The following is a 12,070-nucleotide window of genomic DNA, read 5'->3' on the forward strand; positions in this document are numbered from 1 at the left end:
AGAACAAAATAAGTACATAATTATTATTATACAGGATTTATATAGCGCTAACAAATTGCGCCTCGCTTTACAACATGAGGGCAGACAGTACACTTACAATACAATTCAATACAGGAGGAAAGAGAGGGCCCTGCTTGTTAGAGCTTACAATCTAGAAAGGAAGGTTAAGTGGAACAAAAAGTAATAACTATGGGGGATGAGCTGATGGAGAAAATGAAAATACACTGTTAGGTGTGGGTAGGGTAGGCTTCTCTGAAAAGAAGGTTTTTTTAGGGATCGTGTAAAAGCTAATAGAGTAGGAGATAGGCAGATAGATTGGGGTAAGGCATTCCATAGGATTGGAGAGGCTTTGGAAAAGTCCCGGAGGCAAGCATGGGAGGAGGTGACGAGGGAGCTAGAGAGCAGGAGGTCTTAAGAGGAACAAAGAGAACGATTAGGTTGGTATTTAGAGACTAGGTCAGTGATGTAGCTGGGGGCTAAATTGTGGATGGCTTTGTAAGTAGTTGTTAGTATTTGGAATTTAATTCGTTGGGTTGAGCGGGAGACAGTGGAGAGATTGACAGAGAGGGGTAGCAGACTGTCAGAAACCATGAATCAGACTGAGACAGAAGTACAATTAAATCACACTTGTTTATTAAAGCGGAGGTCCACCCTAAAGTGGACCTTCCGCTCATCGGAACCCTCCCCCCCTCCGGCGCCACAATTGGCACCTTTCAGGGGGGAGGGGGGTGCAGATACCTGTACAGTACAGGTATCTGCACCCACTTCCGGGATAGCTCTCTGCGGAAAGGGGAGTAGATTACGCCCCTTTCCGCAAGTGCCCGCCCCTTTCCGCAAGTGCCCCGCTGCCTGCTGGGAAACACACAGATCCCAGAGGCAGCGGGGACCGTCCTTATTGCGCAGCGCAACTTGCGCATGCGCAGTAGGGAACCGGGAAATGAAGCCGAAAGGCTCCATTTCCTGATTCCCATACCCAAGATGGCGGCGGCAGGACCCGAGAGACGATCTAGAGATCGGCTTCGGGTGCCGACATCGCGGGCGCGCTGGACAGGTAAGTGTCACTATTTTAAAAGTCAGCAGCTGCAGTATTTGTAGCTGCTGGCTTTAAAAAAAAAAAAAAAAAATGCGGAGTCCCGGCGGAGTCCCGGCGAAAAAGCATAGTCAAAGCATAGCCAGAGTCCAGTAACCGGATAGGGTAGTCAGCCAGGCCAGAAGTCAGGGATCCAAGTAGAGCAACAGCAAGCAGGATAAGGAGCCAGAAGGGATGTCAGCAATCCAGTCTTAAAACAGAACTGCAGGAGATGGTTTCTGGTGATGTGACCAAGGTGAAGGCAAAGGTGAAGTGAGCTGGATGGCTTTAAGTAGACAGGTCTGACGAGCAGGATCAGGAACAGCTGGTAACTGGAGAGAGATGAGAGCTGGCAATTAGCCGACAGCTGAGCAGCCAGCCCAGAGAAGGAAGGGCTAAGCCAGCCCTAACACAGACACACATAATGTCTTGCGCTTGATTTCTGTAAAAACAACAGATTTTTGTAAAAACAAAAAACATGTAAAAAATGACACATTTTGTATTCACAAGTTTAGAGAAGTTTTTAAGGGTTTTAGTACAGCCAGGTTCAAATTCACTGCTGTGGTTTGGCTAAGCTGGGGTGACCCTTTAAATTCACATCTCTTGTAACTTTCAGGAAGGAATGTCAAGCGAAGCCAAGACAATTGTACAGCAGAAGAAGAAGATGTCAGTGAACGAGATGACCAGAGAGATGCAAAGTTTCATTGACAGGCTCAAGTTTTTGGTGGATGAGGTATGCAGTGCTGCAGCTAAATATTGCAAGGGCGTAATATTCGATATGGTTATACACTAGAACATATGGCCATACAGAGTAAAATCAGGCTGTTGTTGTGGCACCCAGGGTGTGTAACTTGCTGACATGCAGTACACAAAATGCTGTGTGAGGTTATACACGCGTAACCACTGTCGCTCGCCTTTACATGCGCACACATATGGGTACTTTTTTGAAGACGTAAAACTTGACATGAAAAATAACCCTATACTGTATGTGAGCTCATGTTAATGAGAATGTTGGTGGTTATGCATGCATAGTTGTGAATAACTGCTTGTCTTCTATAATTGGATAAGGTGGAGAGGGAAGGCAATGACATCACAATCTTACCTTGGTACAGTCAAGTGCATTGCCTACTACACTGATTATCTGCTTCCACAGGAATCAGCCAGGTGTGGCACATACATATTTACATGGGTCCAGGCTGGACTTATATAACTATGCAAAAAAGCAATATCAGCAATTCTGCATTAATACTATTTTGTGCAGTGGCTGGACAGTGCAGCTCCAGATGGCAGTGGGCATTAGCATGGAACTTCAAAAAAAAGGCTACACCATCTACCTCTAAGTCCAGTGGTGTAAACCACACTTTGTGGCAAATTCCCATCTGCCAAGACACCTTATCGATCTTCATTGTCTGGAGCAGTGATTCTCAACCAGGGTCCCTCCGGAGGTTGCTAGGGGTTCCTTCAGCATTGGGCAATTTATGCCTCTCAGATAAGTTCCCACTGACACCATTGATATTTTTAGCGATCTGTAAGGAGATAATTTTCCCAATGACCACAAGTGTGAGGACCATTCTTCCCACTGACCATCACACTAATGTACCATGAGTTGTAGATTTCTAACTTTTAGCAGGGGTTCCTCGAAACTGGAGAACTATTTCAAGGGTTCCTCTATGTTGAAAAGGTTGAGAAAGGCTGGTCTGGAGAGTCACAGACATCAAACATGCACAGACATGTGCAATTTGTTTTGGTCGGAATATAAATCCGGATAAATAAATTTTTGGTTGTGGATATATCCGAATCTCTAAATGAGGTAGTAACAAATTTTGTTGAAATTCATTTAATTTTGTTTCGTATATTGGTTTTCTAACGAATTAAATTTTTTTTTTTTGGAGCGATTCATGTTCTATGTGAAGAATAGCCAGCCACCACGTCCTTAACAACCAATGACTCATCAGCTGTCAGCGGGCTTCCTCACTGACAGATAAATGTAAACAAATGAATGCCCGCTATGAAAAATGCAGAATAAAACCGGTGTGGGGTCCCCCCCAAAATCAACACCGGATCCTTATCTGAGCATGCAGCCCGGCAGGCCAGAAAAGAGAGGGGCCAAGCGAGCACCTCCCCTTCTGTCCAATACCGGACCCCCCCCCCAAAGCACCTTGTCCCCATGTTGATGGGGGACAGGGACCTCTACCCAACAACCAGCTTTTTTTCGCGTTGGCGGAAGCGACAGGGATCATAATTGACAATGGATCTACTTCGAGGGACATTTATTTTTTGGTGTTTTTTTTTCTTTCTTTTTTAATAAAGGATTGTCAAAAACTGTCTCTGTGTTTTTATTCATTTTTTACACTTTGGGGGTGAATGAGTAGGGCTACCCCCTACTCATTCACATGTAGGGGCCAGATCTTAAAGGGGCTTACAGATTCTGATAAGTCACCCCCACTCCCTCACAACCACCGGGCCAGGGTTGTGGGGAAGAGGCCCTTGTTCTCATCAACATGTGGAAAAGGCACTACTGGCCTGGTACGGTTCAGGAGGGGGGTGCTCATTCACCCCCTCTTTCCTGGCCTGCCAGGCTGCATGCTCAGGTAAGGGTCTGGTATGGATTTTGGGGGTCCCGGTATGGATTGTGGAGATGTTTTTTTTCCTACATTTTTCATTGCCTGCATTCTTTTGTTTACATGTCAGCTTTCAGCAGGGAAACCCGCTGACAGCTGATGAGTCATCAATTGTTAAGGACACGGCGGCCAGCTTCCCAGTCTGCTCCTTAACAACCAGCTATCCTTCGCATAGAATTTGAATCGTTTTGAAAATTTGGAATCCGTTAGGAAATTAATAAATTAAGCTAAGTTAAACAGAACGAAATGAATTCCGAAACAAATCAACGAAACAAAACTAGTAACATAGCGAATCCATCCGCAGGTCACTGACTCACTAAGCATAGAGGGAAGAATAATGATGAAACCCTGGATCCATATACAAATCTAAGCCCTTGTACACACGGTCGGAGAATCCGTCGGAATGTGTCCTATCGGACCGTGTTGTCGGATAATCCGACTGTGTGTGGTATGCATCGGACTGATTCCGTCGGAATATCCGTCAGACCCAATTTTCCAACTTGTTGGAAATATTTTCCGACCAACTGGTTCGATCGGACATACTCCGATCATGTGTAGAGAATTTTGATCGGACCAAGTGCCACGCATGCTCAGATCAAATTCCTACATCAAAGCTATTGGCTACTAGCCTGAACGTAGTCCCATCGTAACGAAATTACGTCATCGCGTTCCGAATGATCGGATTTTTCGACAACTTAGTCCGACCGTGTGTATGCAACAGTTTCGGACAAGATCCAACGGACAAAATCCGACGGACAAAATCCGACGGATTTGGTTGTCGAAATCTCCGACCGTGTGTACAGGGGCTAATATGGAAGCTACCAAACTATTCCATAAGAGTAAAATTAAACTTGTTCTCCTTTCTTCTGCAGCCACAACACACAGTGCCCGACGTCTTCATCTGGCTCCTCAGTAACAACAAGCGAGTGGCTTATGCTCGGGTACCAGCCAGGGATATTCTGTACTCCCCAACGCCTGAAGAGAAAGGCCACCACTGTGGAAAGATCAAAACACTTTTTTTTAAAGTAAGTGGCTGACATTCAGAGAGCTGTTGCCCAGGAACAAACAATTCAGGATCTAACCTTTCCATAACATCTTTCTTGCCATATTTTGTTAATTACAAAAAAGCAGCGGTGTTCAACCTTTTTGACGTAGGCAACCTTTTGAGGGTTAGATGGTTACCCAGGGCTGCATACAGACAACATGCTGCCCCAGGTCCAAATGTTGCCCATTTGTAAAAGCCCCATCCCCTGTACCATGTAATTATTTAAACAAACAAAAAGGTTGAATGTGTGCATAGGCTGGGTTTACTCTTTCTTTGTACCTTAACTGCAGTTGTCTTAAGCCCCATACACACTATCAGTTTTTCTGCTGAGTTTTTCCTTTAGATTTACCAAAACCATATAATATGAGGTCAAACCTTAGGAGTTTCAATTTGTATGCAATCGGAGAGGCCCACACACTACATGGTTTTGTTAAACCTGAAGGAAAAAATCTGCAGAAAATCTGATAGTGTGTATGAGGCACCAGACTTCTGACTGTATCCCTTGCACCACCATTCCTCTAAAGTGCTTCTGAACCTTCTAACTCCTCTCAGTATCCTGTGCTCTCTCTTCTTCCTACAGTTCTGAACCTCCTCGCTCATCTCAGCATCCTCTGCATCTCCTTCACCCTATCTTTACATCTTCTGACTCCTCTCAACATCTTGTTTACCCCATTCACTTCTATGAGCCTTCTCACTCTTCTCAGCTTGTCTATACCCCTCCCCCCTACAAGAGTCAATTTAATTTTGCATTTAAATATTGACATACTTAACCACATGCCGACCAGCGTGCAACGATGTACCTCGGCACAATGGTACGGTTGGGCAAATGGCATACAGGTACTCCGTGACTGTGCCCGCGGATCCCGCTGACTCGATGTCCGCCGGTGTCCCGGAGTGGCAGAACAGGGAGATGCCTTTGTAAACAAGGCATTTCCCTGTTCTGCCTAGTGACATGACAGAGATCTACTGCTCCCCTATTTTGTAGACGCAATAACTTTTGCTCAAACCAATCAATATATGCTTATTGCGATTTTTATTTTTATTTTTTTACCAAAAATATGTAGAAGAATACATATTGGCCTAAACTGAGAAAGAAATTTGTTTTTTTTTTATATATTTTTTGGGGGATATTTATTATAGCAAAATGTAAATAATATTTCTTTTTTTTCAAAATTGTCGCTCTTTTTTTGTTTAAAATAAAACCCGCACAGGCGATCAAATACCACTAAAAGAAAGCTTTATTTCTGGGAAAAAAATTATGTCAATTTTGTTTGGGAGACACATCGCACGACTGCACAATTGTCAGTTAAATCGACGCAGTGCCGTATCGCAAAAAGTGCTCTGGTCAGGAAGGGAGTAAATCCTTCCGGGGCTGAAGTGGTTAAAAAGGAAATTTCTAGGTGAGAAATTCCTTCTAATGCTTTTCTCTCCTTACAGCTCCCAGGAAAGAGAGGTCCAGGCTGGAATGTTCAAGCAAAGGTTGATGTATTCCTATGGTTGGGCTCCAGCAAGTACTCACACTCAATCTTTGAGAATTTACCAATCGGATATGAGATTGAATCTCAACAAGCTTCAAGTGGGCACCATGGGCCACCGCCCCCTGGGTATCTTGTATATAAAAGTAGGTAAACCTGCATTTTATTGCTTTTGATTTAACTATAACACATTCTCAAAATACCTTGACCTAAATTATGGTCAACTTTAAAATATATAAAGCATTATGAATGAGAAGCAAGTCTAAAGAAAGAGAGAACATTCCAACTTTGCATTACTTAGGTACTAATGCCGCATACACACAGCAGGAATTTCTGATGGAAACAGTCCAATGGGAGCCTTTCATCGGATTTTCCAACCTTGTGTATGCCCATCGGCCTTTTTCTGTCTGCATTTTCGACGGTCTTTAGATCCTGTTCTTAATTTTACAGATGGAAAACCTTTCTATCTGATTTTTCGATCGTGTGTATGCAATTCCGACACACAAAATTCCGACGCATGCTTAGAAACAATTCAACGCATGCTCAGAAGAATTAAACTTCCCTTTTACAGTGCCGTTGAACGTGTTGTATGTCGCGGTGTTATTGACCGTAGGAATTTGGTGTGACCGTGTGTAGGCAAGACAGTTTGAGCGAAATTCCATCGGAATTCCAACAGGAAACCATCAGAGCTTTTTTCGACCAGAATTCCGATCGTGTGTACGCAGTAGGCAGACAGTTCGGGAGTTCTTTCCTTGAAAAGTATGTTAACCAAAACTATTGTTTTCCTTAATGCATTCTCTGCATTAAAGTAAAAAACCTTCTGCAAGCAGCTTCCCCCCCATCCCTCCTCCCCCCATCTTCACCTTATACTTATCTATATGAATAGGGTAAAGTGCCATCATCCCTATGTACAGTATAGAATATGGAAAATACCCTCTAAGGGTTAGACTATACTGGCACTAAATAAGTACAATGACAGTAAAAAGATTGTTAGGCTTGTGCAATTCGTTTCGTAATGAATCAAAATTCGGCCGAATTTTGCATCTTTCGGACATTCGGATGCATCCGAATGTCCGAATAAAAAAATAACAAATTACAACGAATGCGAAAGAAATATAACGAATGAATTCGAATGAATTCGACATGATTCGGTAATTCTTTAAAGATCTAATGAAACAAAAGGTCAGCTCAAAGTAAATCTTATAGTCCAATCAGCTAATTAATTTTGTTAGAAGGGTGATGTATTGTATTTGAGCCGAGGAGAAGAGACGTTGTCATTGTGTGTGTTAAAAGATTCAATAAACAAACGACTTTCCAAACTACGAATCATTATCACGAATGTCTATACATACATAAATAGCGAATTTCAACGAATGAATTTGACACTCTACGAATAATAACGAATTATCCGAAAACGTATTAATGTAACATAACGAATATAACAGAACGAAATGATGTATTTTACGAATGACAACGAACCGAAACTAAACAAAATTTTCCGTTGTGCACAAGTCTAAAGATTGTCATTTATTGTTACAAAGGTTTAAAAACTAGAGTTAATATACATAAATAATAAAACTAAGCATACAACAATACAAAAATGTTGAGACAATTCAGTGACCACTGACGCGTTTCGGGGTTCCTTCTTCATAGGTTGTTTGGGACACCTACGAAGAAGGAATCCTGAAATGCATTAGTGGTCACTGAATTGTCTCAAAATTTTTGTATTGTATAAATAAAAAACATTTTACTCTAATTGCACTTATTTAGTGCCGGTATAGTCCCACTCTTAGAGGATATTCTCCATTTGCCTTATACTTACCTGATCTCAATCCAGCGATGTGCACGAGAGCAGAGGTTCTCTTGGCCCTCTCCATCCTCATTTGGCTCAGATACAACAGTTGGAGCCATTGACTCCTGCTGCTGTCAATCACAGCCAATGGAGAGGGAGCTGGGGGCAGGGCCAAGCCATGCTCTCTGTGTCTTATGGACACACAGAGTGGGGCTCGGGAGTGAGCACGCATGCCCCCATAGCACCAAAAACACCCAGTGGTTAATAAAAAATAAAAACTTTATATGCCTCAACATTTTTTATAAAGTTAATTTGAGTAGAGTGTTGTGTTCGATAACCGTTTGTCAGTCAGATTAGCACAGCACTGAAATGGCCTGGTAGTAGGTATTTACAGGCTTATACTCAAGTGGTTAATGGTCAGCAGCAAAACTTTATGACTATTATACTGCGGTAATACTTTAAAGAGCCATTAGGACTCTGGAACATTGACTCTGTGTTTTTCAGTTATTATTAAACACATAGATCAGACACTAAAACACTTACACTAAAATGTAAGTAACAGCCACAAGCTCCATAACACACTATAGAAGGGAATGATCGATGGCGGAGGGGTAACCACTCTCGCTAACATGTTTTTTCATTACTTTAAATCTTATTGGCTGGTAATAAATATTCAACTAAAAAGGTCCTGCTTTTTTTAGCACAAACAGAAAACCCAAGCCTCTGTTAGCTAGGTTATTTGTAGCTTATTAAATAGAAATGCATAGTAATTTGTATTTATATACACTCACCGGCCACTTTATTAGGTACACCTTGCTAGTACAGGTGGTCCTCGGGTTACAAATAAGTAAATAATAATAAATAATTATTTTTTTGCATCCTAGCATTATTGCAATTAAATTTCAAAAAGACAATACGATGATCAAGATCGCTTTTTAAATAATATAATTATCTTACTTGTATCTTTTATGCCCCTGTTTGTGGCCCTTTCCATGTGGGCATGTGAGGCCCAATCTAGATCTAGATGGGTAACCAGCATGCGCCTCTCGATCTCGCGATCGCAATTCAACAGCTGCTATAACGCCGAGCACAGTACTGCCCACAGACTCCTGGGAAATGATGTGTCATCATTTCCCAGGAGCACAGCCAAGGGAGGAAGTCTCGAGGAGATCCGTGGACCAGGAAGTGGCAGATGACCAAGACTACATAACAACAGGCTCTTTCTGGTAAGTATAAAAAAGAAAATTCCTCCAAATGATTTTTTTCTAGGTTAAAAGGAGTCTTTTAATGTAAAAAAAAATGTTTAGGGTGGAACTCCGCTTTAAGTTAAACCTGTTTGTAAGTCAGTACAGGTAAATGTTTTAAGTGTAGCTCCAGCCAAAAAAAGATTTTTAAGCTTTTTGGATAGCATAGGGAAGGGTTAACACCCCTGTAAGGTTTGTTTTGCTGTCTGTGCCCCCAGAAGATTTCCCCTCTTCTCCTCTTTCTGTCCCAATGACAATTGGATTTTGAAAATTTTGGGTTGTTGTAGAAACATGGATTGGGGATAAAGCATCAGTGGAGGCACCTTTTTCCCATATTAACTTTCCCATATGAACTCTTACAGGAGAAAATTTCCCTTACTAGGGGTAGATTTCCTCTTACTTACTGTTGTCTCCCTCCGTTTGTAAGTAGGAGTTGTTTGTAAGTCAAATGTTTGTAACTAGGGGACCGCCTGTACCGGGTTGGACCCCTTTTTACCTTCAGAACTGCCTTCATTCTTCATGGTGAGGATTCAAAAAGGTGTTGGAAACGTTCCTCAGAGATTTTGGTCCATATTGAAATGATAGCATCACACAGTTGCTCCAGATTTGTCGGCTGCACATCCATGATGCGAATCTCCAGTTCCACCACAGCCCAAAGGTGTTCTATTGGATTGAGATCTGGTGACTGTGGAGGCCATTGGAATACAGGGACCTCATTGTCATGTTTAACAACTTCAATACAGGGTACTTTCCCCTCTTCCTGCCCAAGGCAATTTTGGGCTTTTTAGTACTGTTGCTTTATTTAGTCCTCACCGTCCAGGGCTGTCAGCTTCCACATCTCACTGGCAGCGTCTGCATCACATGGTGGATGATTACCTTGGGGCCAAAACAATGATGGAGAGCTTTCCAGCTGACGATCCACGGACTTACTGGGTCATGAGAATAGACCGCTGGCCAGATCTTGCCCAGTATGCTATTGAGTTGTTGGGCTGCCCTGCATCCTGCATCCAGTATGCTTTCAGAACGGGCATTCAGTGCTGCAGGAGGTTGTATTACTGATCATAAAATGAGTCTGTCCACAGACTCCGTGGACCGTTTGACTTTTATAAAAATTAATTGGTCATGGATTACAAGCTATGAACCCCCTGATGCCAATGTCACTGATTAAGTCTTTTTGGGATGTGGAATCTCTGCAGGACTTCAATGCTCCCTAGCTTTGAGGGTGTTCAATAATTTCATCTGGAAGAATTTTTTTGGTATAGGTTTCATGGCACAATTAACACCTAAAGACCATTTTTTTCTGCACCTGTTTGACAGGTGTATATCATTGCAGTTTTTTACAGCAAGGCCAATTCTTGCTTTTATCAAGAGTACCTCTATAGGGTTATGGTGGGAAGGCACCGATACCTAAAGACCAATTTTTACCCACCTGTTACTCCTATACAAAGTCAAAGTGACACCAGAATGTATCCAAAAAATCTGTTGTTTTCAGTGCACTACATTGTGGCCCCATCATACACACTGGCTCCCCAGCTGTTGCAGAGCAAAATAAAGGCAGCTTGCAGGGAAAATGTCATTTTTTTTGGCTTTATAAATGCAATTATTGCTGCAGAAGATTCTTGACATGGTACAGATCTGCCACTTTACAGGTAGACTAAGGGGACCCCCCCCAGGCACTATATTGGAAATAATTTTTCCTTTTTATGCTTTCACTTTAAAAATAAAAAAATTACTGCTCATTTAATTTTTTTTAACAAACTTATTTTTTTTATTCATACCTAGGGTAGGACCCGGACCCCTATAACCATTGTATGCCCAATGACTTGCATATAAGCCTTCAAAATGGGCACTTTTGATTTTTGATGTTCGGGTCCCATTGACTTCAATGCGGTTTGTTATTCGGATCCGATCTTTCGCGGTGTTCAAAAGTTCTGGTGCGAATCGAACAGGGGCCCATCCCTAGTAGGGAACTGAAGCTCTTAGTAGCAGCTTTCTTAGCATGTCATAACAATACAAGGGGATGATAAGGGCATTGTTTAATAGCGAAAGGCCTGCAAGGGACAATTGCTATAAATTGCAACAAAAATGCAATTGCTGCAATACATGGGCAACACACAGACAATAGTTGCAATGCAAAGGCAACTATTGGGCCATGGTTACAATACATGGGCAACAACAATACACATACAACAAATGGGAAATTGTTATAATTTGGAGAAACAAATGGACAATTGTAGCAATACAGGACAACAAATGGCCAATTGTTACAAAATGCAGGCAACAAACTACAATATGTAGAAACAAATGGACAAGTGTAAAAACCCGTACACGCGATCGGACTTTCCAACAACAAAACGGTGGAATTTTGAACAAAGGGTATTGGCTCAAACTTGTCTTGCATACACACGGTCACACAAATGTTGGCCAACAATTACGAAAGTAGTGACGTACTAGACATACTACATGGTTTTTCCGCTCTTTAGCACCACCCTTTGGGCTCCTTCTGCCAATTTTGTGTTAGTAGAAGTTTGGTGAGTGTCGATTCGTGCTTATTTTTTTTTTTTGAGTTTTTCATTTCGTGCTTTTCAGTTAATTTCTGAACGGCCGTTCGTCAACCACACATGTTGCAGAATCGGAGGAGATAATGTGTTATTTATTATTGGTCTTGGAGTTATTGCTTTGACGTTATTTTTTTGGTTGAATAATGATTTGATTTGGTATATTTTCTATATTTTTGGATGCATAGAATGCACTTTTTGGTTAAGTTATATTGGCAGATAGCCTATTTTTTTTTTTATGCGCAAATAAAAAATAAAAAAATAAT

At 41.8% G+C, this 12,070-nt stretch overlaps 1 protein-coding gene across 3 annotated transcripts in view; it reads left to right on the top strand.

Annotated features, from left to right (window-relative positions):
- Nucleotides 1-12,070, top strand: part of FER1L6 (fer-1 like family member 6) — a 276,448-nt gene that overhangs the window by 159,140 nt on the left and 105,238 nt on the right. For all 3 annotated transcript variants that reach the window (XM_077493299.1, XM_077493300.1, XM_077493301.1), the window contains exons 17-19: nucleotides 1,686-1,802; nucleotides 4,563-4,715; nucleotides 6,173-6,356. In XM_077493299.1, the coding sequence (XP_077349425.1) occupies nucleotides 1,686-1,802; nucleotides 4,563-4,715; nucleotides 6,173-6,356 (454 nt within the window). The remainder of the gene's footprint in view (nucleotides 1-1,685; nucleotides 1,803-4,562; nucleotides 4,716-6,172; nucleotides 6,357-12,070) is intronic.

The sequence above is a fragment of the Lithobates pipiens genome, unplaced genomic scaffold, assembly GCF_037356315.1.
Source record: "Lithobates pipiens isolate NorthernLeopardFrog02 unplaced genomic scaffold, aLitPip1_a1.2 Scaffold_19, whole genome shotgun sequence".
Classification (NCBI taxonomy): Eukaryota; Metazoa; Chordata; class Amphibia; order Anura; family Ranidae; genus Lithobates; species Lithobates pipiens.